At 42.7% G+C, this 27,411-nt stretch overlaps 5 protein-coding genes across 5 annotated transcripts; 3 read left to right on the top strand and 2 right to left on the bottom strand. All coding sequences in view use genetic code 11, as the record gives it.

The window, feature by feature from the left end:
* Positions 1-705: 705 nt before the first annotated feature.
* EGR_08010 (Tyrosine-protein kinase CSK) lies at positions 706-5,092 on the top strand (the record flags this gene model as incomplete). The annotated part of the gene is made up of 9 exons (XM_024497259.1): positions 706-822; positions 857-942; positions 1,009-1,288; positions 1,677-1,830; positions 2,102-2,198; positions 2,646-2,846; positions 4,362-4,677; positions 4,748-4,834; positions 4,925-5,092. 9 exons carry the CDS (start codon positions 706-708, stop codon positions 5,090-5,092), a joined length of 1,506 nt encoding a protein of 501 aa, XP_024348322.1.
* A 1,204-nt stretch (positions 5,093-6,296) lies between these two features.
* Positions 6,297-12,667, bottom strand: EGR_08009 (Exocyst complex component 5; the record flags this gene model as incomplete). The annotated part of the gene is made up of 13 exons (XM_024497258.1): positions 6,297-6,580; positions 6,658-6,814; positions 7,033-7,249; positions 7,417-7,543; positions 7,712-7,820; positions 7,890-8,034; positions 8,814-9,023; positions 9,079-9,155; positions 9,290-9,430; positions 9,476-9,727; positions 9,771-10,067; positions 12,007-12,092; positions 12,583-12,667. The coding sequence occupies 13 exons, from the start codon at positions 12,665-12,667 to the stop codon at positions 6,297-6,299; spliced, it is 2,187 nt and encodes a 728-aa protein (XP_024348321.1).
* A 314-nt stretch (positions 12,668-12,981) lies between these two features.
* EGR_08008 (hypothetical protein) lies at positions 12,982-14,872 on the top strand (the record flags this gene model as incomplete). Its single annotated transcript, XM_024497257.1, has 2 exons — positions 12,982-13,250; positions 14,788-14,872. The coding sequence occupies 2 exons, from the start codon at positions 12,982-12,984 to the stop codon at positions 14,870-14,872; spliced, it is 354 nt and encodes a 117-aa protein (XP_024348320.1).
* Positions 14,873-16,730: 1,858 nt separating this feature from the next.
* EGR_08007 (hypothetical protein) lies at positions 16,731-17,938 on the top strand (the record flags this gene model as incomplete). The annotated part of the gene is made up of 2 exons (XM_024497256.1): positions 16,731-16,966; positions 17,776-17,938. The coding sequence occupies 2 exons, from the start codon at positions 16,731-16,733 to the stop codon at positions 17,936-17,938; spliced, it is 399 nt and encodes a 132-aa protein (XP_024348319.1).
* A 4,435-nt stretch (positions 17,939-22,373) lies between these two features.
* On the bottom strand, positions 22,374-26,491 carry EGR_08006 (hypothetical protein; the record flags this gene model as incomplete). Its single annotated transcript, XM_024497255.1, has 4 exons — positions 22,374-22,558; positions 23,261-23,561; positions 25,361-25,531; positions 26,126-26,491. 4 exons carry the CDS (start codon positions 26,489-26,491, stop codon positions 22,374-22,376), a joined length of 1,023 nt encoding a protein of 340 aa, XP_024348318.1.
* Between the last annotated feature and the right edge of the window lie 920 nt (positions 26,492-27,411).

Raw genomic sequence — 27,411 nt, 5'->3', positions numbered from 1 at the left:
CCGTGCTGAATATATGTATTCTGCCCAAGTGTTTTGTCTTCTTTCGTCTTAAGGGAATCTCGGGACGCTACATTATAACTTAAGCAATTATCGGCAACCAGTGACGCATCTTGCAACAGTCTCAGCGCGTCCCTTTCCCACCACTTCCCTCTTGCCTATGGGAGAAGCAAACGAGTTGAACGAGGATGCGTTTTGGCTGATATGAATAATAAGCGCGCATAGATATTGCGGTTCAAGTGTATCCAGGTCCTACTCCCTTCTTACATTTGTTGGCACCGATACGGCAGGTGTCCTGTATTTACTGACCCACTTTTGTCTTAAAGTTGATTTGAAACAACCGTGTTGCAGTTACAGCTGCATAAAACTTTCACGTTTCTTTTGCTACTTAAGCTAGCTTATCTGGATTGTTCGCATCAATACATTTTTTAACATTAGTTCCAACTCTTCATTTCGGCAGTTTTTGAACTGTATGGTTGGCAATTTTAGTATATTGACCGCCTTTTTACATATTTCTTTGCTCCTTCCGCACTACCGGCCATTTTCTGCTGCTCCATTACTAAAATCTTAAGAGAAATTCATTATAATCTTTTCAAGTCCGCGCGCCACTTTGAATGTCGCTGGGCTTGGTTTGTGGCTCCTTTGTCTCAGTATGCCGTTGTACACGTATCTTGGACTTGTTCTTAGTGATTCTATCGCGTCAAGATAATGCCTAATTCCGATCTTCAGGAAAATGTTGTCGCGGTTTATAGATATGAGAAGACAAGCAATGAGGATTTGCAGTTTGAAAAGGGTGAACATCTAGCTATTTTGCGACGATTAACAGTAGTGCATTCACGTCATCATGCCATCTTTTTAGGATGGTAACTGGGCGCTTGCTAGAAACGGCAAAGGTCAAACAGGTTTGATTCCTCTGAACTTCGTGGAGTCTGACGTCGATCCGCCGTAAATAGCGGTGTCCTTTTCCTTTTTCCTTCCTCTAGCGCTTAGTATTTTCTTTTTTAATTTTAGTTGGCTTCACGGCCAAATATCCAGAGAGGAGGCAGAGTCGTTACTTCAAGACGAGCCTCCTGGTAGTTTTCTTGTTCGAGCTTCCAGTCGTTTTGTCGGAGATTACACACTTTCTCTTGTTGGCGGCCATTCTTCCGAAGATAATTCTTATGCGACCAAAGTGTCTCCAACTCAGCATTATCACATTTATTCGGTAAATGGGTTGGATAGTTCGGTATCGTCGGAGTTTTTCTCTTTGGACAACAAGGAGATGTTCCCCAGTTTGCGTAAATTAGTCGAGGTACTCGGTTACACTCTTTTTCTTGCGTCTTAAAATTGATATACTAGCGTCTGCATGGTTTTCAGTCCTTGAATTTTGTACTTCTACCTACTATATGGATAACCCCAATCCTTCCGGTTGTTGGTTTTCCTATCATCAGGCATGGCTTCTTGTTTTATTTGAGTTCAAATGAGTTTGTAATATATAGCAAGTTAAATATCTAGTGGGTGGTTTATATGCAAGGCTTCTTTCAATATTTTCTCCTTAATGACTCTTTGGAACATTATTCCAGTTTCTAATTTTAGCTATTTATTACTCTCTATGTTGTTCCGCCAAGTAATTTTATTCACTTGGATGCAGCCATTCTGGGACTTTCTTTGCAAATTTAACTAATAATGTTGTACTTAAGCATTACAAGGTTGTGGACCGTGGCCTGGCACACCCACTCACTGCGCCAGTCGTGGATATGGAGCGCGTGTGTATGCAGCGCCTTCGTGATCGACACTGGATTCCGCGTGAGCATCTTACCCTTGGGCAGAAACTGGGTCATGGTGAATTCGGGGGTACGCCACAGTGATTCACACTAGCCTCGATCAGAATTGTTCAACTAGATGATGCTAAGGCAGAAATATAGGGAAAGAACTGGCAACGTTAAAGTGCAGCCGAGAGCAATTTTATGCAACTCATTTGATCTGGTGCACGGTTGTGCCTAAAAAGACATTATGTTGGTTTGAAAGTGGTTTAGCGAGATAAAATGAAGTGTTAGAGCTGAAGTCTATCGCTATAAACCAGATGTCTTGATGTAACCACTGTTGAGTACTTCGATCTCTTTAGAGGTATTGAAGGCGAAAATTGGCGACCGCGAGGTCGCAGTAAAACGTTACAAGGCGTCGGCGAAGCGACAACTAATCTACGAAGCCTGCATTATGTCGTACGTTCTTATATTTCAATCTAAACGTGTCTAATTCAGTTTTGGCAAATGTTAATAGGCCTAAAGGTCCCGTATTGTATTTGTTCAAATAAGCTACTTTTCAGTACCCATTATTTACCGTGCACAGAATATCGATTTAGGACATTTTGAGCTATGAAATGCCGAGGTAGGGATCTTATGGTGCGTCCTGACGGCAATTTTATCCCATGGTCATGGAGTGTGCCTACCCGTATTTTACGAACAGGGTAGCAAATGACTGACCAGATTATTTATGAGGTATTCGGGGTAGGTTCGACAGTAAGCGATATCTGTTGGAAGGGCCATATGATTGATACCACGAATGACGGAACAAAAGCAAATAGTTGGGAAATGACCCCCGGGCTAGACGTTTGTATTACTACGTGGATTGATGGGTACTGACTACTTTATCACCTTGTCGAATGCAAGGGAGTTAAAGCACGAGAATCTGTTGGAGTTGTTGGGAGTAACAGAGGAACCAGACGAAGACGGGACAGTGGTTGCGGACGGTGCGCCCTGCACAACCTTCTGTCTTGTCACGGAGTTCTCTCCCCTCGGCTCCCTCTTATTTTACCTGCGCTCTCGTGGCCGTGCTCTCCTCGGGCCCGCCACTCTTCTCTCCTTTGCCACGTGAGTTAACCATCCGCACTTTATCTTGCTAGTGTTTTCTGGCGGTCCTTCTGCTCCTTTTGTTTTTCAGTCCTTTATCACAATCATCATCGCGTCTTCCACTCTCTACAATTCACTCTCGCCATCATATTAGTTTAGCCGGCCTGTAATCCTTCAGATGTTATTATTGAAATGTTTAGTTGGAATAGACACCTTTAAGAAATGGCAACATGATCGCCATTCATGCAACATAACATGTGTGGCAGTCGGGTTTCCGTAATTCTCTGCTTGCTAATTTGTGACATTGGTTAAGACATAATCAAAGCTTTGTCCCATCTCTTTTGGTGCCGTCCTTATTAAGGTATTTGGCGTTGTAGTAGGAATTATCGGCCCTGTGATCCTCCTTGTTGCCTCCAGGCCTTACCAGCCATTTATGACATGGGCAACATGGCTTCTAAATGGTCTTTTTACCTTGACTTACGTCAATACTTAGTAGTAAACTTCGTTGTGCATCTGGGTTTGCTTGTTGGTAGAGCTCTTAAAGACGTCCCTAAATACTCTAAAATGGGGGAGCATCCAGACTTACCGAAGCAGCGAAAGTCCTTTTTTGGGCAGTTCTCATTCCAGGACTTCCTCCTCCAGTCTAAATCTAGACTCCCATTTATCCCACTACATTACGTCGAAGGTGCAGAAGCGTGACGTGTTGTCAATTTTCACTGATGGTGTGCAGCATCTCTGAAGATTTCCAGTCGTCTAGACGTCGTATAAAATGGGCATTTCTGAAAAGAGATTGAGAATTCTACAATGGATCTACACGTTAAGGATTTGCCGAAAGTTAAAAATACAGTCTTGAAAATGCTGTAGGTGTCATATGTACTGAAGGTTTTCGTGCTGAGGTTAAAATAAAATTGAAATTTCGGGCTACTCATAGTCTTCCCTGTGGTTGAATTTGCGATAGAATTTAATTAGCAAGGGAAAACGCCACATTTTTAGCTTGATAAAGCAGTTTTGGTGAGTATCGCACCTAATCCACATGAACCAGCCGCTTAATTAGAAAATAAGGTGTACTGTTGGCAAGTGAATATGTTGACCGGTATTGTTTCCTAATTTCTGCGAAGATGTGGGAATCGTCTTTGATTTGACAGTGACCTGATTGCTGCTTGAGTTAGCGTCCTTATATTGCAATTCAGTAAACGTTTTATGAATTTTAGGGCCGATCGGTTCCCTTATTTTAATGGACACTTTTTTGTGTAAATTGGTCCATGCACTCCACCGTTGAATTAGTATAGCGTTAGTAACAGTAGTGGTCCACTAATATTGCCCTGTTGCTCTGAAAGACCCATTTCGATTATGGTTGCTCTCTGCTTTTAATTTAATTCGACAAGATAGCTCAATCCGCTCATGTCACTGTTTCTTCTCCAGTGGGTTTAAGCAAAACTGTTTTGCAATCTAAATGTTTTAAAGTATGGCTTGTGATCATCAAAGTGGGTATATTGTTTGGACTGACTCCTTGTATGCGTACGTTTTCCCGTAAAGGGATGTGGCTCGTGGTCTGGTTTACATGGAAGCACGTTCGTACCTTCACCGTGACGTGGCGGCTCGCAATGTGCTCCTCTTTTCCTCCGCCAAGCATCCTTTCTATCCGGTGGCCAAATTGGGTGATTTTGGTCTGGCCTTTCGCCTTCGATCCTCCTCTCCCACTTTCGACCATCGCGTCACTGGGGAAGTGGACTTTGATGCTGTCGAACGTCCCACTTGCGTGGGTCCTCTCTGCTTCACAGGAACCCAGCGGATGTCTAACATCACCCGAATCCCCATCAAGTGGACCGCGCCTGAGAGCATAAGAACTAGAGTAAGCACTTTTCATATTCTCTGTTTTAAATCACTCTATCCTCATTCATGGTTTAAAATTGATACACCAGATATTTACACACAAATCGGATGTTTGGAGTTTCGGTGTGATGCTGTGGGAATTGTATTCATTCGGACGCCTTCCCTATCCCCGTTTAGTAAGTGACAGGCAAATGAGCCTTTTTGTTTTTATTTGTGTATTTTATCCAAGCTTTATGGGCATCACCTGTGGTACGCATTCACACTAGATGACGAGTCAGGTGCTGGCGCACCTCGAGGCAGGTGAGCGAATGGAAGCGCCGCAGGACTGCCCGAAGGGGGTCTACAGCCTCATGACGGAAACGTGGGCCAGCGAACCTCGCGATCGCCCTTCATTCGTCCAGATTCTCCAGAGGCTTCAGCAAGAGTCCCTGTAGCTCCATGGTCATTGTTGTCCTTCCATCCGACCGCAGCGCCGAAAACGTGTGACACCATCTTTGAAGCCCTTTTGATCATCAAAGATGAAATTCAAGATGCACTTTAATCAGCCTAGGATAACTAAGCACCCGAACTTCCTTTTCAAGTATGCGTTGTACTTATCGTGGACCGGTTCAGCAAAAGGAGCAAATGCTCATTGAAACGTAGAATACAGTACTACGTAACTGATAATCAAAACAGGATTCTACAGTCCTCAATAAGTTACAACGAATCAAAATCTGAGTCGTAAAGTGTTTCTTTTTTGTTGGTGCTTGGCTCTCAAAAAAAGAGTAGAAATTGACAAGGCAACACATCTTGCCCTGATCCCCTTGTATTTTGAAGTGTTTCAAGGAGCAACCGACCCCCTATAGGCATGTTCTGATTATGTTTACTCTTCCATTGTAGGTCTCAATATCTCCGTCAGAGGATGATGTTAACATCATCCTCATGTGCATTTCTTTTGCCCCTTCGCATTACCGAATCACCGCTTCTTATTACCAATCAACGATCCCCCACACGAGACTACTTTGTACAGCGAGTATGTAATCACAGTACGTCTATTTTGTACTACCTCGTCTTAGGATTAATGAAATCAGCCCAAATTCTCGTGTTCTTTGCTTTCATGTCCTTTTGTATAAAAGCGTGTCAAATGCGCAAGATAGGCCAGTAGGACTTCTGGTGTCGGCGCACCCTCACTCAATTATAGTGTTACAACCGTCAACTTTGGTAGGTCCTCAATTTAGAACGGAAGGCCAGTGGCGGTCCGGTTGCACGTCTAACTGCGTCACTGGATAAAATCACCGCCTAGGGTACAAATGTGAGTTTATGCAGGCCGAAGGATGCATGAAATCACCGTTGTCTATCCAGGTTACTGGGGCAGCATAGAAGCGTGATTTCGAGGAGTATCTAAAGAACTTCCAAGGCAATTGTGACGTTGCTGAGGTGAGGGAGAAGGAGGTTCTTATTTTCTTTATGGACGCTTTACAGTGTAAAGCCTTATTTTTTTGAGTAACTCAAGATGGTTCGCTCACGCTAGATGTCCGTGAAATAATCGAAATTAGTGGCCACGGCGTATGTCTGATAAAAAAAAATTAAAAATATAGGCTTCTGCTGGAGGCACGCCTTTTTGTCAGTAACTTAAGGTGGGTAGAGGTTAGCATCGAGTTAATTGGGATGGGGTTTACATCGCGGAGCCTCCAAATAGCGCTTAATCGCGGACTGCAGCCTTGGTTTATAGTCGGCCCGTAATGAGATGAAGTTCGCGAGGAGCTCTCTGGGTATTCCCGATTGTTCGTAGTCTTGCCAAACTTGGCGCACGTTCTGGGGCCTTATTAACATCAAATTCATTAGCTTAAGCAAAATGTCAAAGAGATAGTCGATTTTTGCGCTCTGACATTCACGAGCAGTATCGCGATAGGCTGTGACATCCTGCATAGCAACGAATCCACCTACAACACAGAAGTGGGGGCATACTTTAACAGACTACGTAGTCCACCGAATATGAAGTTTGGGTTTATTAACAGACCTGAATCAGAGAAAGAGAAGCCATAGAAATGGTCTACCAAAAGGCGATGAAATCGCAAGCCCAGTTCGTGAAGAAATCCGCAAAGGTTTTGACCATCTAGATTTTGCCGTGCGCCTTCAATAACTTTATGGACAAATTTGCAAACGTCTTGGCACGCCTATAAGGGAAATGAGGCTTTACTATTCGCCTAGCAAAATAATCACTTGCATATTCTTCCCCTAATCCTTCCGTGTAAAGATGTCACTAAGCCAAATTTAAACTCTCAAAACGGTTTTTTCGAAAACTCCACAGTCGGGTTGTTTAAAGGTAATTCTGTAAATTGTTCACCCTTCATTTATCTAGCTAAACTGTGAAGGAGTGTCAACAATGACACACCAAGGAGCAGGCGGGAAGTTCAGTCACTGCAGCGGAATTCATCGCTGAAACGTCGCTTTTGAAGTCGGTCTTCCTCTGTTGGTTCAATAGGATTATCTGAATGCGGGTTAATGCAAGACTGAGACACTGTTCGAGGCCCGTCGAGAGCTTCTCCTCAAGACGATATCGCAGTTCCTGTCGCCTGGTCAGACACTTTTGCACTTGAGACGGACTGCCACTATAAACACATGAGAGCCAATTTGTTAACAAATGGTGAATCTCGTCTGTCCAACAAACATTTAACCGCTGGTTCATATCCAATACGCATGCATGCCCAAAGCCTATGAAGTGCGCAATCTGAGTTGTTAGGTGCCCGATTTAGGCATGATTTCCTATCGAACTCACGCAAGCAGAGGTCCAATGAATTCATTAACTGCCTTTTCAAAGAGGTCGAACAGTGTAGTGCTTTCATTGACGGCTGCAAAGAAGGTAAAGGATGGATCCGCAATCTTTGGGTCCATGCTGTTCAAAACTAAAATTACAAACACAGACGTTCGATTTATAAACTCCCAACATCATTACGCAGCTTGGGATTTCTCAAGATCACTATCAGCAATGCATTTTACAGACGATTTGTCAACGAGCAGACCTACTAGACATGCAGATCCATAAAGTGTAGGGACAAAATAATGCAACGCACCTTGCAAAGCCACAGTGATTCCATAGTCGATGTGTTCATTTACCAAATAACGGACTAGTATATCCAAAATTTGCAGCCCGAATTGCGGTCTAGCCGTAGGCTTAGCAAGCTAAAGGGGGTAATATTGACTTTATGTGGAGTGTTTAAAAAGGAGTTTTACATAGACGACAATTGGTACCAGCATGCAACGTTTTGCAGACTGTCGGACGTCGTCGAGCATGTTGACTACAACTTCCTGAGAGAGGAGGAGGCAACTCGTAGAAATTTCTCGATCGTTGCTAATATGAAGGCGCGCCTGGACCGCGCTTTTTAATTCCGAAAATCTAAGTGCCAGGACAGTGAATACGATCACATGGACATGTTAGGTAGGAAAGGATAAAATAAGTATCAAAAAGACTAAAACAAATATGAGCTGAGCTCGGATATTCCTTATGATAGAAAAGCTAATGCTGAAAAATTGCGCAAATAACATGTCTGGTGGCAGAGCAAACAGCTTCAGATGTGAAAACATATTCTCATGAGAACACACCCCTTGGAAACATCACTTTATTTAATTAAAACCTGTGAAAATGTTCTCAAAAGTATCAAGTGCCATGATTGTCAGTGAAATTCATTGCAACCATGCAACACGTAGACAAATGGTCAGAAACAGGAGTGCCGCTCGAACTAGAATAATCAAATTATGGGGATTTGGAAATACCTGAGAAAATGAAATGTCCTGGAAATGCAGTGGCTATAGCTCATGGATGGTCTGATGTCATAGGGGACCAATTAATTCCGTAAAATGAAGAGTATATTTTCTGTGATATTAAAGCACCCGTCCCGAATTCGCAGAAAAAAATAGTACACAATGCGAGTGAAAAAAATGTGGAATTGCCACAGGTTAAACACACACCAAAACCAAACCCAAAACACTTATCAACCTCTACCATATGGAAATCCCTTACATTTTACTCCAAATCGCCGTCGATTGGTTACCATCAACACTGCTAGCGAGACATACAAAACTAACTTAAATGAGCGGTACGAAACGTTAATGGGGCAGCTCGCATGAAGACAAATAACTCCCCACCTCAACGGTCAGAAATCCAGCTGTACCTACCCAGATGTGGGGAGAGAACGTTTTGAATGATTGTAAGATGCATAGTAGGTAGACAATTGACCCCGAAGGTGCTCATTGAGCCAACTTGTTTCTCGGATTTGGTAGTCCTGCAGCACCTCATCAGCTAAGCCGCTGAGGAGTTTGTATAGCTGAGTCTCATCAGAGAGAAGTTGAAGACGTTCAATCAATTGAAATACCAGCCGGTCAAAGCTGAAGCAAATCAGAATAGAGAATATTTACAAATCCTGAGAAATTTGATACGTACTTGCAGTATTCAGTAAATAGGTTGGTTAGAAAGACATCAGTGGGCATGTCCAACCGAACTTTGGATTGAAAATGTATCTATGTAACAAAGAAAATGGAGAAAATTAGCAAGATCGAAAATGGACAAAATCCTAGTGTAGATAACAAAAAGCCACAATAACCTTTAAACGAGGCTAACCAAACAAAAAAAACAATTCCCTGTTAAAACGAACCTTCAGATTTTGTGAGAATAGTGCCTGCATTAGATGAATTATAACGCTTTCCGGTCGGCGAAAAATGCGAATGATTTTCGCCTCGGTTTGCGCAAGAATATCTGGTAGCATAGACAAATCACCCAAATCTGAAGGGAGACACTAAATCAAAAGGATATACGAATAACAAAAATGAATGCTTATTACTTTGAGAAACTCATCTATGAAGACATCAGCACAACCGGATTGACTCCTTGAGTAGGTCAATACTTCTGCAATACGCCGCATCATATCATCATTCTCGGTGGAAAAGTCATGGCGGAACCAATTCACCAGTAAGTTTTCTAAGTTTTGACTGGCAATAGTAACTCGCTGCTTGGCAACCAGGAATCGCTCGTCATCTGGAAGCTCCAAGCAAAGCGCACTCAGTGCTCGAATACTGGCGGTCTTTTCTATAAGCTAAAAAATGAAATAATCTAATATACTGAGAAAAACAGTAGACTCTTAGCGGAATACGTGCCTGTGTTTCGTTAGCCTGTGAATTAACAGAAATATTTGCAAATGTGCCACCTCCAGCCCCAAGAAATTTGGAAAATTCCAAGATAAGCCGACGGGCTTCCTTGAGACTCTCCCGAGGCGCATTCCTTCGCTCAAGTTGGTCACCAAGATGTATTATCTTGCCAGAAACGACGTTTATCTTTGTATCAAGTTCTTTAAACGTTTTGCTTGCTTCTGATAACTGTCCGCTAAGTCCCACGATTTCGGAAACAAATTTCGTATTCTCCAGACGACACTGAGCCTACAAATGCAACGGGGGATTGAATAAGAGCTCGATGCCGCAGAGAATACTACGAAAAATTTGCGCAATCATATCAAAGAGATTAGGAAAACAAGCTTTATGATGTGCAATAAGCCAATATTTAACTGAAAACCGGTAGACCAAGACATTTTATTATTTATTCTTGCCTCTAGTCGAGCTGATTCAGATACAAGTTGAACCCGAGCATTCTGCAGATCGTTTAAAGATTTCATAAAATATATGCGCAGTTTAGCAGGGTCAACGCTCAGGGACGACAAGTCACCACCAATTTTACCAGCTAGGCGATCGAGTAATTCTACACCGTAGTCTCGCTAAATGAATTTGAGGTTACATAGGTGCTCGTTACACTCTCAGGTTTAACAATGCAACTCGAGGTTTCCATTGAACTAAAAGGAGGAACCATGTCCATCCAACAACCTTTCACAACCTCAGCGTGCTACCTGTAGTGTGTGCACTACAAAAAGACCACACTATCAGCCTTACAATTATGCATTAAGTTTTGAATGATGCTATAAAAAATAGTTTATTCAGCAGTCTGTTCATTAACTTGTTTATTCGCAAAATTTTTTGACTCTATGCAACTTGACAACAACGCTATCATCGAGGCCGGTAGTTGCCCACAAATGGGATGGTGAATGTTCCAATACCACATCTATGAAATTCCTGACAAAATCAAGGACTTGCATTTCAAAAATCCTAAGATCCATTGCTAGTTGTCAAATAAGCCCTTTTTTCTGGCGATAGTCAGTTCGATTTTCAAGTAAGGTTTATATAATTATCAACTTCTGTAATACGATAGTGGTTTATCCCTCGGCATTGGTGAGGCGCCACTTTTATGCCTTGAATTAGCCCTTTTGTACCTTGATGGGTGGGCTGGCCTTTTGGGCCATGCCAATAGCCCAGACACTTTCTCTGCGCTGAATATATATTCTCCCATAGTATTTTGCCTTCTTTCGTCTTCAGGGAGTCCCGGAACGCTACACCTCTTTCTTGGTACCACGTATTAAATATATGCAAAGGTCTGCAATGGGGATTTCCTAAAGTTAAGCCTATATGGTGACTTTGGACCCGGATAACTACAGAAGGGATGTATGTGCTAGTGAGTGATTTGTGATGTTTTAATACAATAAAGGTGTCAAGTTTCTGATGCTGATTTTAATACCTTGACAGATGCTTCCAACTGTAGAGCGAGACTCACAGGTCTCCTCTTCTCTGTTCTCAGTGTTTTTAGAACAAACCAGTTGGTTTAATTTTACCATACTTATTAGGTGGAAATGACCAGGATAATAAGTACGAAGTTTAGGGAGGGGAGAAACCGCAATCGCACTTTGGCACGGGAGACGACGACCCTGTCACCAGATTCGAATTACAAACTCGCCTCCTTCCCGGAAGGTACACTAAAACAACATGGGCATTACGCTAACTTTGCACTTTAGTTGTAATCCATTTGTTGTTTGAATGTGTCTTTTAGGTAGGAAGTGTTCAGTAAGACCTAGTCTAATAGCGGAGTCGTCAGATTTCCTCTAGGTAGGCGAGAGTTCAATTCGCAGACTCCCTTGATTCTGTACTCATCCTTATTAACGTTTACTGATAAACATGTCCTTTTCAAATCAATCTGTTTATGCAAACAGTTTGAAGGCCATAGAGGAAGAGTTAAACAATGGACTCGCTGCATAATTACGTTGACACAACCTTCTCTGCGCAGATTGTGTTCCCACTTGGTGGCATAGCCTTCGGGTCGTGTAGAAGCCTTATTTCTACTGTGCGACTTGCGGCACTACTTCGTTGGCAGGGCCAAGCATACGTGATTCTAAGGACAGCTATCCTCAATCCTATTGTTGGATGCTAAATCAGCGTGACGGAGGAAGGGCGTCTGCTGCCCATGAGAGAATCCGTGATGACCGTCTTCGGCACCTACCTTAGTCACGTGTTCTGTAGGAACGCTACCAACAGCTGAAGCGACATAACCCTTGAACCATCTGAAGAATTTTATTACGGAGTTGTCTACAGCACATGTATGCAAATGTCGATTATGTAAACACATGATACCTCCCCACTTCTCTACTAGCTGGGCGAAATCCTGATAGGAATGGCTAAGCATCACTGGAGGAATATGGGCAAAACTCTACCTCCACGAAACTATCTTAAACTCCATCCTTCAGTATGTGATTCTACTTTGAGGCTGGTGTTTCTGCGACTAGCGACGGACACCCGTGTTGGCCAGTACATTCCCTCGTCCCCAATACTGTCCCTAAACAGGACGAAGCTTTGGATCCAGTTGTAATCCCAAGATGTATTGATGACGCTGAGATCAAATCTCTTCTCAATTGTACGCAAATTCGATGATCAGGTGGTTCATTCATGGGTGTTTTTTGTAATTCACCGACCGTTGTAATGGCTGACGCAGGAAGTTAACTGGGACGGGGGGTCGAGCACGCTATGTAAGGCTTTGGTAGTTTGTTTAACTCTGCGCTTTAATTGCGCAGTCGCTTACTACCCCGTGGATTGTACTTCTGCCCGGCGCCATGACCCCCGGGCCGTGCCTGTAGCTTCAGCTTTTCAGTAAGTCGGGAATACATATTTTGTCATGCTACTATGACTTCAGAAAAGATCCTGGCATCCAAGAGAAAGAAGAACATTCAAATTAAAACTCCCACGAAAAGGTCCTTTGATGTGATTAGCATCAAAATGCTGGAAACAGAAAACATTCGGTTCCAAAAATCTGAATACCAGTACAGTTTATTTCATGTGGTAAAATTCTATCTATGAAGGCCAAAAGGTAAATTTTTAGATGCCAAGGTGAATAGTGTTCTATCAAGCATGCCTTGCGCACGTTTAATGTATTTCAAAGCCCCGAATACTCCACAAAATGGGTCCAAAAGATGTATACTAGATGTCAAAAAGAGGTTCAAAACGGGTACTGACATCTACGTCCATGATCATCGGTCCATACATGATCGGTGTGTTTATGGGATTGCTTAAACGCGGTAAGGCCATATTTGACGTCAAGATCGGAGGAGATGCTCTGCTGATGTACATACTGCTGAAAACCTTCCAGATAGACACTGCTACAGAGAACAGCTTGCAGGAGGCGATTCAGATTGGCCTGTCTTGTGCGCTAAGCCGCCGGACCGGCGAGCGAACACCCAGAACGAAACGACTGTGAGTTGATTCCAGAATTTGTCACTATTGGCTTCTGTGATAAGCGGTACCGAAATTGCTTGCGACCCCAGAAAATGGGATTGACATTAATTATCAATGTCAACTCTCTCAGATGAAGGAGTGGAATCGGAGTCATGACAGAATTCCGTCATGCTGTTGCTAACACAACCAACGGTTTGGCACTTTTGTGTCGGCGGACTGACTGGACTCTGGGGTTCTGTAGCAGAGTCTCCGACATTTTGACAGTTTGACTTCATCTCACTTAAATTGTCTCAGTTGAGATCTTAAGATGGCATTCGGTTTTTCTATAAGAAAGGCAGCCTCGAGCTCTCTGAAGGTTAATGCGTCACCCAGTAGAATGAACTGGTGTCTACTTGCGTCAACACAGGTAATACCAAGATCTCAGCCAGTGTGATGGAGAGACGAGGCCTCGAGACAAGTACTGGCTAGCAACCGCTCGGCAACAGGCATGGTCGCCGTGATTATCTCGTTTACGGGTGTAGATGCTCCGAGGTGGCAGGCAAACGGACAAGCAAGCAAATTGTATGGGTCGAGATGAGGCAGTTTAATTAAAGGTGAACATGGTAGAAGGTATTGAATGGAACTGGCAAAGTATGGGAAAACTATGTTCGTTTAAGTACCAGTGTGTTATTGATGCTCCCATGACGCAAACGAAGGCCAGCAGGAATAGACATGAGTGTGTTCACGAAGTTAATCATCATCTGTATAAAATGTGGTAAGGCAGTAACCATTGAGCTTCGGTTTAATATCCTTTGGTTATTCCTGTTCTACGACAACAGTTATCTTTCATCTTCGTAAGGACCAGTGCCCAACACTCCTTCAGTGATGCTGACTTTGTCTTAAACTTCCACATGGCCGCCAACGCATGTACACAGACTCCGTAACAGTGCTATCAAGCTCCAGGTAGAGCCATAAGATCAAATCGGTTAGCCTTCGACTGACTTTATCCCTTAATAATAGGCTTCCATCACCGTCGTACCACCGACCTCCCCCATCGTTCCAAAACACGTTATGCATCGTGTTGCTACAGTTGGGCCCCTTTTCATCACAAAACCAAGACGATTGTCTCCAGAAAACTCTCGATTGCGGCCTTTGCCTCTCCATATGCTATCCAAAGAAATCTCGGCTAATGAAAATCTTACTAAGACTATTGTGCATTCAATGTTGTGACGTTGCCTGATGATTACCCCAGTAGAAGTGGCACACCCATGCCGCATCTATCGCACTAACGCGACCGGTCACTCAAAGACCATGTTTGCGGGCCTGCGAACCAATCATGTGGGTTGTGTGGGCCGAGCTAGTGTTTGCTTTTGTGGCAGCATTCTCAACTCTAAATCACATTATTGTACTCTAACATGCACTACATCCTCATCCGATTAATCAGAATCTTCTGTCAGCGACATGCACGTTTTAACTAATTCACACATCTTGGTTCACCGTTTCTTGTCCGGAAGATGACTTAAGCCAGAATCAGTGATTGCGCCTAAACCTTTAATCTAAAATTTCAAACTTTTAGTTTGGCACATCCTCAGGAGGTCTTCTTCGACAGCAACGAGGTCATCATCGTTGCTAAGGCACCCACCGCTTCTAGCGCCAACTAGCATTCAAATATTCGGGACTTGATAAGATATCTTCCAATTTGTCCAACAAGCTCACGGTCTTGTTGTGTCCCACTAGTGTTGAATCTTTGGTGGGACCCCACTATAACAGAGGAAAGCCATGCTGCGAGAGGATATCTCAGCCCAGTTATCGGACCCAACTGTAATACAAACCATTGGTTTATGTTGCAGTTGAGATGGTCGAATACGTCCAGCTCTGCTTTTGAGTCTTTGTGAGAAAGTGAAAATAGAGTCGCCAACTGATTAGCAATTAAAATAGTCCTGCTTGCTCTTGACTGTTCAAGCATTTCTCTCTGCTCCGTCTCATCTTTCTGTTTCTAAAAGGGATGCAGCTAACATGCGGTGGTGCCTCTGCCGCAGCTGCTGTCACCTACAATCCGCATGCGTGCACCCCAATGCGCCCTTGGACCGAATTTGAGTGCCATCCGATACTGTAGTATCATCCCGTGAAACGAGGGAAAGCCAGCTAGAGACACACTTAAAAGCATAGGAAAATGAGCGGAATCTGAAGGTGGCTGCTACCTTTTCCCCCTATGTTTTGCCGTGCGAGGATAAACTTGATGTCAGCAAAAAAGCAGTATAAAAATAAGTCAGTTGAAAAGCTCCGAAAGCAACCAACATTACGCTATTTATCTTAATCTGTTTTTCTTTAGGATAAAAGCTCGAACAACATGATCTTAAGAGCACAACCTAGCAGACACTTTAACCCTTTGAAATGAAACATCCGGAACAATTAGCATAATAGAGATTATGGTGGATAAATGTTCATCGCTTTCCGAAAATTTCACTTGGCCCTGCAACGCCAGTGGTTTTAATGCACCCAACGCCTATGTGGGACGAGAATTACAAGGCGATGGAGGCTCATTAACGATGCAACCACTTCACTTTAAATTAGCAGAAAGTTTCTGTCTTGGTTTTGTCTTATCTCTTCAACATCGCTTGCACCTTTAACCCTCTACCCAGTAATATGCCTATGGGAGCCAACCTTGAGAAGCCCCGTTACTGACGATTTAGAATTTCGAGTGAAGCACGGTTCTACTAGTTCCCAATGTCTTAAGTAACTTGATTTTGATAAATTACTAAATAATATATCAAGATCTGGATAGCATAGGCAAAAAATACTTAGTTACATTTGTATAATCAAAATGTGTTTTGCAAAGTCACGGCTCGGTGTTAGCTATGACGCTTAACGGGTCTAATTATCCCTTTACTTAATTCACTGTTTCTAGAACAGAATATGATAAGCGCTTTTCATTTCACGCGCCAGAGACAGTTTTGTGATTAGGTATGGAGAAACGCCAATGCAATACACCATTTGTAGTTATATTTCTTACCAAGACAACAATGCAGCATTCATGGAAAGCTTTTTATGTCTAACTAACAGGAAGTAAATGCTTCAACGAGATGCGATGTCTAGAGCCAGGAATATTTGGTCCAAGAGTCATTGTGAGATTTCACCGCTCTTCTATGCATTAGGTCCTGGCACGACCCAAACTGACCGGACAATTGAGAAGCCGGACTTTGACCCTAGAATTTGTTTGTGATTAGCTTCAAATCAACTATAAAGGCCAAGTCTACTCATGCTCGAATAAATGTGCGCAGATTAAACGAAGTGATTTGCGCTAATCAACGTGTGCGGATGTTAAATAAGTGGGAATAAGTTGAATTTTCCAAGGGTGGATTGTTTAACACAAGCACAGCTTTGGGATATGTAAGCTGGATAAAGTTTTACAATTCTTTTTTAACACCGGTAGGACGTGCAATACACTGGCATCTTCTTAGTTTGCTGGAATTTTGCCAACAGAATCTGTGTTTGATTCCATTCCAGCTTCTCCCTGTCATGCGGGCATCTCTGACCTCCAGCAGACAAGTCGATACTCAAACCACAACAGTTAGTGGAATTCAGAGACGTCTTCGACAGATTCACTATCAAAGTAGGGTATTGAAGGTCGGTGGAACGGTGTGTCTGTTACTTTCCGTCGCCGCTTTCATCACCGGTGCCGCCCTGATGATTCTCGATTTCGATGGGAATGACGATGAGTACTACGTGGAGAATGGAATTGTAAAAACCCGGATGTAAGTTCTAACCCCCACACGACTCCGATACCTCCTTTATGTACTAGGTTGGTGACCAATGTTTCGAAACTGTTATAATTACGGCAAAGAAATACAACAGTAACATTTTGGCTTTTCGGTCGTATTTTCAGGCAATTTTAACGTGTATATACGAAGATTATTGCAAATTTAATGCCTCCTATAAATGGTTGGAAAGTTAGTAATCCACTAGGAGGGCTTGCATACATTGCATTTCATTTTGACGGACAATTTAATACTAAATCGAATCCTTTTAAATACCTTTGAACATCGTGATTATCGACTGGGACGCAAGTAGTGCTTGTGAACCACGGTCTCGTCTATTCGTATCTTGCAGCTATTCTATCACAGGGTGTGCAGAGACACCGGGTTTTTACTCAACCTTTAGCCTCCACTGCTTGGGTGTGAGCAGCTCATGGAGCAGTCAGGCTGCACACCACAACTGCAATGGCAACACGTTTTCCACGTGACGCGAGCTTACCTTAGTACTAGCACTCTCCTGATACTCAGACATTAATCACGATTCTCATCACAATGAATTAAGGGTAGAGAGGTGGACCTAAAGACGATGGTTGCTGTTGCCTAACTTCTTTACGAAGGATGAGAAAAGTTCTTTAATGGAAAATAATTCATCTTGAAAGTAGCCGTAAATGAAACAGAGTAAAAAAACGTCGAAGTAACTTCTCATTCAGAGTAAAGTTGCCGGTAGCAATCTAAACAATGTATTGTTCTATTAAAGTGCGCTACCTCATTATGAATAGAGGAAACATCTGACTAGCAGTACTCTGTAGGGGTATGTTCGACTACGGCGTCATTGTGATTGGTGTAGCAGTTGTGTTGATCGTTTTCTCCGCCATTTTCTGGGGTCTCCTCTGCTTCCTACCCGCCTCTTCGATGGCATCTCTGCAGGCCGTCATCGCAGCTTCTGCCTCCACGGTAGGTCTACACAGGTAGTTGACTTTGCCCTGCGACTCCTCCCTCCCCCTTCCCTCTATACAGTCCTTGATACAGACCATCTCCTTTCAAGTCCAACTGCATACAAGGCACAAAGTGTGATCCACTCAAATCACTCCGTAAAACATAATCAAGAATACCGCTTTAAGGAGGAGGTGTGTAATCAACGTACAGAAGGGCTGAGGTATAGTAATGGGAGCCCGTCAAATGTCGACACGACATCCAAACATGCACATCTTCGGAAGTGTGCATCTGGTAAAACTTCAATTACAACCTCTTCCACCATCAAATAAGACTAGCAAAATGAACCCATAAGAGGACACCAAAGTGCAATTATTCCAGCCATCTAACTTAGTAGTGCAAATGCATTATGAATTATGCCAGTTCCCATCTGCAAACTAAGCACTCCTCTATTTTAACATATTAAGTTAAAGGAGTAATTCCATGCTTTACGCCACTTCTATGCTGTTTAACTTAAGTGCTGCGTGTTACAAGACTTACTTGGTTTCTACAGCTGGGCCTACCGTAGGTAGCCAATCAAGCACCAGCCTCTCCACTGAGTCCGGCTCCAGCTTCTTATCAGCCCGCAAAACATTTCAGTACCGCACCATTGGACAAAGGTTTTTTTTTTACTGAAACGGATACCGGATTCCGTTGGACTGAATGAACACTCATTTGTTGCATCATGCTTGTCCTTTATTTCCCCTTATATTTGATTTACGCATGGCTAGTAATGTCGAAATTTAATCTGATGAATGCTTATGATTTCCTTACTTCAATGTAGTGTATTTTACAGGGAACTTCTAGCAGTGTGTTATTACTGCTAATTGTTATGATGAGATATAGTTGATTAGAAAAACCCTTTAATTAGGCAAAAAGCATTGTTTAGTATATAAGCAACACCTCGAGACTTCTCTGAAGACGAAGGAAGACATAATACTCGGTCAGAATATATGTAATCGACGTAGAGAAGGGCCTGAGAGTGAATAGGATGGCTCGGAGACCAGCCTACTCGGTGAAGGTGCAATGGCAGGGCTCCAAGTGGCTCGGTTACCAAAACCAAGAGCTAAACAAACAAGTAACGTATTACAATAGGCCCTTCGCCTCCTTTGAGCTTCTTCCCTGGCACTCCTCTTGGGCAACCTCCCGCGTCAGCCACCACAATATGTTCAATGCTGAAAGGAGAAGTACCTACGAGTTAAACGTGTCAGTCATCAAAATTTCATACAACTGGGAAGATGCTTGACCGTAACGTCATTGATCAGTCTTTGCAACTCTTCTGGGTCTGGAGTTTTGGCCTGTATTGGAACTGGATTTGGGGTACAGGGGATTTTGCTGTCCATCATGCACCTCCATCGCTAGTAGTAGGAACACTGTCCTAAAAGCAAAGTCATATGACAAATAACTAGATTTAGCATTAGTTCCATTGGGTATGGTTTCGTTTCTAGCTCCCTCTACCTTATTCTCACTGCAGTGCTACCCAGCCATGTCTATCTGTCTACCTATCCAAATTCTATGCAGCTAATAGAGAGATGTTCACGCATCTGACATATTCATACAGGAGCAGTAGGCAATTCCGTAACAAACTTTTCCAAATAGTTCTCGGCTAGTGTCACTTTTGTTGCTAATAGCTTTCCAGCAGACCACAGGACTGAGGTAGCTGCCGAGGGCAGACGTCATTCTCAGCTCTTCAGTTAAGGATCATTACCGATTCTCCCATCCACAGCGCGTGCACTAATGTTAGGCATCCAGCAGTAGAAACCAGGGCTCTTGCTCCTTAAGACCAGAAGCACTTTCTACTGCCGCCAACGTAGTGCCCCGATACTTCTCCAAAGACGGAAGAAGACATAATACTCGGGCAGAATATGTATTGCTGACGTACTGTAGGGCTTGGAGCTACCGGCATGGCCTGCAGTCAAGTCCGCCCAGTGAAGGAGTAATGGCGGAGTCCCTAAGCGGTCCTAAACAAAACCGGGTTAAACAATGTTTTTCAATGCTAATATGTAAATGTGTCCTTAAGCCTCCAAAAGTTGTTGCGTTGCTGTTGTTGTTGTTGAGTTTGTGAAGATTCGACTTAAATATCGCTCAGTGTTGATATATCTACAAAGCTTAGATAAAAATCCGCTCTTTTGGAGTACTAAACATTGATTTTCTAACTGACACAACCATGATACTTTCTAAGAGACAAAAAATGGTGTTTGAAAAATTAAAGAATTGCAATTTAGTGTCTTAGCAATTGCGGGGAATTACAATCAACTTGTCCAAAATAGAGCAATTAGGCTTTTGTGCGAGCAGTGAACAAAGTCGCCCATTTCAACACATTTCATTTCAATCACTAACCGTTTGTCTCAAATAAGGGATGATCATTAGAAGGATCCCCCTTCGGATGGGTTAAAATATCACAAGTTGCAACAAAGGGTGCAAAAACACTAGCTATCGTGCTTTGCGTTCAAAGGAACCAGCTTTAATCTGTGGATGTGATTCAAAAATGTATTTTACTAGTGTTGCATTACCACCACTAATATTTCCCTCTGCTTTTATTGATGAATCTCTTCACTGCCTTTTTTTATAAGAAAATCACACTTGCAACTTCGACAAGTGCACCTTTCGAATTACTGTATATCAATGTACTATGCATGATTTTACAATGCTACACCCTTTCTGACAGCACTTAACATTCCTGATACTATCTTTTAATCAAAATATACCTGAAATGACCCGCCACTTGTGCATTCAGCTCATCAAAAATGACCCTGATTATGTACTTGCACAAATTTAACATTTATAGCAGGTGACGCACAATGGATGAACAAAGTGACAAAGCAAGTGAGCATGTCAATCGAGAGTGGCCGCCCCCGCGCCTAGATGAGATGCAGCACCAGCCAATACTGACATTAAAAAGGCAACCACGACGCCGAGGGTAACCGTTAAGGGGACACGAAGTGATTAGGAGATCAATAGCATAAAACCGCATACAGATTATTCACCATTATCGCAATTTGAGCATTTCCCTCCTTTTCCCACCTGACCTGGATAAGGGAGCCGAAGCAGTCCGTCGAGAGTTCACTTCAACCTCTTGACCTGTTGTCAATTCTTTTTATAAAACTAAATCCAGCCATAGCCACCTTCATTGGTCGCATTCTTACACCCTGCCTATTTCATACGTTACCTCGCATTACTAATGCCAGGAAAGGCTCTCGTCACTGCTTGAAGAAATACCAGCCAGGATGAATATGAGGCCGTATCCCTCCTCCTCCCTCCTGTTTTAAAGGGCAAGTATCCTCGTAGACAAGTGTCACATTCTACTGCCTTGTAAGAATGCGACCTTCATTCGAACGATCCTCTAATGCAAACGGTTTCTCAAGAAGACGTTTGTCTTACACACCTCTGAGCTGTAGCCAATTGTATTGAGTAGATAGATCTCAGACGCGACTGTCTAGTCTCTTGGACACCAACAGCACGTTCATTCGCCCAGCAAACAATGGAATACAAAAAGCGCTCTGCATTACAAGTCAGCAGGTCAGTAATTGGAAGACGCACGTTTTAACAACGTACTTTTCACCTATTGGCTTTAGCAGCTTCTAAGCCTTTGTCTTTCTAATTGATGGGAACGAATTGTTTCATCACTAGCAACCTCTTCCTCGTCGCAAATAGAGGACCATCCCCGAACGCAATGCAGCTATCCTTTCGTAGGTCGCAACACATCTTCAAAAGCATGTCTTAGCAACAGCCTATTCTGGCTTACAATCCATGCGTGAAACCATTCACATACTTCTAAAAGTCCCTCCACGACATTGTAGAGAGATGTGTGGGAAACCACAGCAATTACTTTAGAAGTCGGACACTTTTCACTTGCTGTCAAATCCTAAAGTGAAATGAATAAAAACATCTAATGCTTGATTTCGCTTTGATCATTCTAGTCTACCTGATCTTAAAAGATACTTTAATGATTTTCCTGTACCCTTATTTCTCAACGTTTTTTCCCTCCTAAGTCGGCAAGACTTTGATAAACCCTTTCTCTTGGGTCTCCACAGTAATGATAGTTATAAATAAGAAAAACCTTAAACATCACGATGCAATCTTGTGGGAGAGGAAGACGGCGCCTTTTAAAAAAGACATTAACGAACCCCGTATCATCAAATCGATTTTAAAGAGTAAATTTAAGCTTAATCCACAGTGTCCCAGAAATGATTTCGTTATAATTTTATAAATACGTAGGTTTTTACAGTTCCACGACGGTGACGTAGGGCTTTGCCACCATAACCCAACTCACTACTCTTCCACTCCGCTTCCACACTTAAGGACTCATGCACTCTGACGTCTTCAAATGTAACATAAGAGACCAAAGTTTTCGTAGCTTGATGCCAAAAAAAACAATCCAAACCAGAAAATGGATTAGACAAACAGTAAACAGACGAACAGATAAGAATTTGAGCTAGCCGATGAGCACAGAAGCGAGGCGTGGGATCTTTCGGACGACGGGCTCCGGTGCCGATGGTGAAGGTGGAGACTGTTTCGGATCAGCTCCAGACGCTACTGCATGATCATTACAACTCGTCAGGGCTCCAACACCTCGCAATCCCAAAAGCACATCATCTGTCTCCATAGTGGCCACTCCAACTGAAAAAAAGGGGGACGACACAGGCAGGTTGAGAGGAATAATAGATTCCCATATTTAAAAGGGTATTGATAATTATCTCTAAAAGCTGATAAATCTCGCACAGTCTGACTATTTGCAGTAGAAAGTCAGATAAAACATTCTGTGAATGCAGTTTTATTTCTAACGCAAAAAGTGAAATCCACTTAAGTGAGATTGAAATCAAGCACAATGCTGCCGATTTGATAAAGGCCCCTACAAACATTATCCTAAACGCTTATTTGGCCTTCATTTTTTTTCGGCATACAAACTATCGTAATATTGCAGAACTAAACACCTTCATTGCCTGCTGTATTGGCTTAAAGTAAATGGAATGAAAACAGTAAATACTGACGGAGCCCTAGAAGCCTCAATTCATCCTACTATCACTAAGGTATTTTATTGAAGAACTAGAAGCCCAAAAATAATGCCCACGTGATACTTAATCGACATGGAGCATTTTAACGTGTCAAGGCAGTGCTATGCATGCGTAAACACGCCCACGCCGTTCACTCGAAGCATAGTTAAATTGGTGCCTGTAAATCACGTGTAATTTGGAATATAATGTTAATATTTTTATTCTCCCGACGCTCAGTGGATGCCCGAGACATGCGCAAAACACCAACGAAGTGCAGGTGTTTTCATGACTATGAGACGGAGAGGAGTTAGAAACACTCCACACTTACCTGACGGGGGATCGGCAGACCTACCATCTTCGAAGACGGGGGCAGTAGTGGTTGCGTCAATGTGATGAAGGGAGGACGAAGGTACCGTTACCTTTACCTCCTCCTGAGGATACAAACTCTGTCGACAACGTCTCCACCCCGGGTCATCATCGACGTCACCGTTGTTGGTGTTGACACGCAGCAGTAGAGCCGCGTGACGCTGACTGAGACAGGAGAAGATGTGCCCCCAAATGCTCTGTTCCCCGCTCTTCATCGCGCCTGCTTCGCAGATATAGTGGCAGCACACGTAACACAAGCGCAGCTAAAAGTAACGGACAAACGCTGTCATTGGATATAGAGAAGGATGAATAAAAAAAATGGTCGAGTGGCAATTAAAATGGTGATTTTTCGCCCCACCCCAAATTCCTCTTCACTCTGCGAAATCTTTTTCCTCACCGAACCTTCTACCTCCCCCAATTCACCATTACGTTTTGTGTGCCCTTGCTCATTCACAATTTTAAAGCCTAAACAATGCAAAGCAAACCATAAATCACCTGCCGTTCTCCACTGTCAATGTTCAACTTTGAAAGTCGGTCTGCATGAACACATTAACCGACTTCACTTGAGGGTGCGTATTACTAAAAAACCTGAAGCACGTCATGCCAGATATTTATACTGACAATAAGCAACCAATGAAATCTGCCATTATTTCTGATTTCATAATGACTTATTTTAAAAACCACTTCATCATAGGTGATACCAAACAGGCAATTACACTTTCAATGACTTCGGAATTTGATTTAGTGCCACAAGATGTGCAATTCCAGATTACATATCCACATGAAGCACGGTAAACTTATTTTATCTGACTCTTCCCGTTCATTTACAAGGCCCAAAGTTCCCCAACACTACAGGATGTCAATTAACACGTAAGTTACATCAATCGCCGCCTCTTAAGTGCTGACAGTGACAGAATGTAAGACATGCTTCACATCTTTTCAACTAGCAGTGACGATGTAGTGATGACACCTTTTTGCCCATCGATAAGTTAATTTTCCGCCCTTCAAAATTTCCATATAAATTTTACGACCCCACCGTTAAAAAACTGAAAATTTTCCATGACTTTCAATGAAATGTAGGTCATTTATCTGATGCTAAGTAGCTTCCAATTTGCTGGGATTTAACTAAACGACGAAAGATACAGGTGGTTATTTATTTGTAATCTCTAATGAAATAAATAATATGCTTCTCCCTTTCGCACATCACGAATGGGGCTATTGGATCTCCATAATGTCAAATACACAGGATTCATATAAGTGGTAATCGTGCAGAACTACAAACATGCATCTCATCAACCAGCATCAAGCTCAAATTAACTAGGCGCATTAACCTGCTTATGAAATAAAGCAACGAAAACGAATGAAGCTCAGATATGAGCGCTAATTTTGCAGCATAAAATCATCCAAACCCTAAATCGAATAAACTTTTAATCATCATCATTTTTGTCCTGGTTAGGCGCTGGAGAAAGTCATGGGGGGTACATGGTTCATAAAATCGCTAGATTAGGAATGGATGGCGAAAAGTTTTCGCCCTGCCTTCCAACCACGTGTCTGGTGAATTTGCACATACGAAGTGTTATGAAAATAATTCAGTAACAAATTCAAAGGAAAGAGAGAAGAACAAATCACTTTTTGAGGCAGGGAAACCGTTGGGAATGTGCCCCAAAAACCCTGCAACACAAATACACTTGGTAGATGGATGTGTGGGTCTTTTATGCTAAATGAAGAAACCTAGTGTAAGAAGTCCCTACCAGATAATTAAAATGAAATTAACACACCGATTAACTTGTGTTTCTCCTGTTAAAAATCCCTGATCTCATGCAAATTTCGCAATCGAATTCAGTGGCTCCCATCAGCAATAACCATCTGCATTTGGCAGAGATAACAGCTAAATTGTGGTCGTAAATGCGCCAACACTTTTGTACAATGGCAGCCAAATTCATTCCAAATTCAAATATTTGCTGCGACTTTATTTACGACGTATTCCGCACACATTCAGAGTACCGATGGCTGGCAGCAAGTTTCAACCGCTTTTGAATAGGTTGGGAGACTGAGTACCTACCCAGTGTGAGAAAAAAGCATGCTCAGTGAGAGCCCACCGAGAGGCCTCATGGGAGAGACAGAGGGGACACTGGAAAGTCTCCTTCGCTGCTGCTTCAACGTCATCCGTTTTCAAGGCCACATTGAACGCCTTTAATCGCTCATCTAGATCGTAGTGCTCACCGAAGCGTAACTGTAAGGAAGGAAATAGCAGATTAGTGTAGAGGACTAACCTAAGCGTCGTTAGTGAGAATTGGCGAAGGATTAAGTCAAATAAGCATGCTAACATTTTAAAAGAAACACTTCTTCCTCCATCCAAAATATCCGTGAACGATGCGATTGAAACACCATTAATACGGCTATATTGCAGCACTTTTTTCTTAGCCTACGAGAGGTGACAAAAAATAGTTTAAGGTAAGCTTTTAGAGTTCAACTGTCCATAATCGTCCTTCACTTTTCTACTAAGCTGCCTACTATTGTGAATAACTAACTGACGTTTACTTCATTGTACGCTCTAAACTACTCATGTTCTTCAGCTTCATTACTCTTGGGAGCATACCGACACCTTTTATCTACCTATACATTGTATACAGCTCTCATAAGAGGCTTCCGATGCTAAATCTCCGTTAGTAACTTATCCCTCTAATTTAGTTAGCTGGAGACTACAAACAAAAGCACTTTCACGGCTACACTTTGAAAAAGCAGAAAATCAACCAACAATGTTAATTAGGTGGACAAGGACCAAGTATTCTCAGGGCGGACGCTTGAAGAAAGTGTATTCACTTACGTGTTCATAGACCTCCCTGGAGAGAGGCGGGTGCCCGCCGGGTAAATAGAGCGGTCGAACGGTGAAGATGGCGTTTTCACCCTCTCCACCTCCTCTACCACCATCACCTCCTGATGTTGTCGCCGTGAATGTTGGCTTCCTCCCTACTTTTGCGTCCTCAACTGCGATGGGTGTGGCGGTGTTGCCAGTAGGAGCGGCAAAGAGACTGGGAAATGGCAGTAAACTCGTGTCCCCAAGCAAGCGTTTACGCGAGCCTCTAAAGGTGTTGGTGGCAGTGGGGAAGGCTGAGGCGTGCGCCATCAGGGCCAGCGGGGAGTCCAGCCATCCCGTCTGGCAGTGGCAAATAACGACTTCTGCGCAGAGCATGGGGAAAAGACTATGATCAGCACATAATAAATCCGATGAATAAACAAATTCCATCAAAAGACGCCTCAATCCTCTTCCTAACCCATTCGAGGATGAAGAAAAAGAAACCTTACTGCGCTGTCCAACAATGTCGTTTTTTAAAAAGCACGAAACACAGACCCCTAACCACAAAAAGTACAATCCCCTTGGGTCAAGCTAGATGATGTTAGAATAGTGCCACAACATCAGAATGCGTTTGATGAAAAAAATATAGTTAAAGATGAACGAATGAAGGTTTGCGAACTTACCACCGCGGCTTTCATTGAAACGTCGCACTCGTTCCACTTGCCAAGCAACGTATCTTGATAAAGGAAACAAGCACGTTTTATTATAGCTAACTTAACACAAGTCATTATTGGCCCACCTAAAGTTCCTTCACTATTTTTAATTCAAACATACTTTGAAATGTTTCCATCGCCATTCTAGTCAAAGCTTACCATCATAAAAGCTTATAAGTGCACCACCTTGTACGCTTTTGATTAGATAAAGGGCACCTACATGGATCCAACACGGGTATTGATAGCTGACAAAACTTCAATAGGAACTGAGTGACAATAAAATTTTAGAAAAATGGGAGTGACACAAGTAAAAGCTTTATTAAGCAAAATGGACTACTGATAAACTAATTCTTCACCTCAACAAAACTTATTCCTACGACAAAAAAAGGCCTTTACAGAATGCAGGACCAAAATGTTCGGAAAGCTACCTTCATAGCACCATTTTTTAAATATCCATGCCCTCGATTAACTTCCCCTGTAAATTTTCCCCAATTCAAAACCACCTTTATCGCCAAACATACATACATTCCTTAATTTCTTGGTTTTACACGCAGCTTTAGACAAGCTCTAATGCCTTAACACCCGAACCTTCCCAAGCCGCTG

Source organism: Echinococcus granulosus, assembly GCF_000524195.1.
Source record: "Echinococcus granulosus chromosome Unknown EG_S00093, whole genome shotgun sequence".
Taxonomy (NCBI): Eukaryota; Metazoa; Platyhelminthes; class Cestoda; order Cyclophyllidea; family Taeniidae; genus Echinococcus; species Echinococcus granulosus.
Note: the sequence above shows the minus strand (reverse complement) of the source record. Positions and strands in the feature narration are given on the sequence as shown.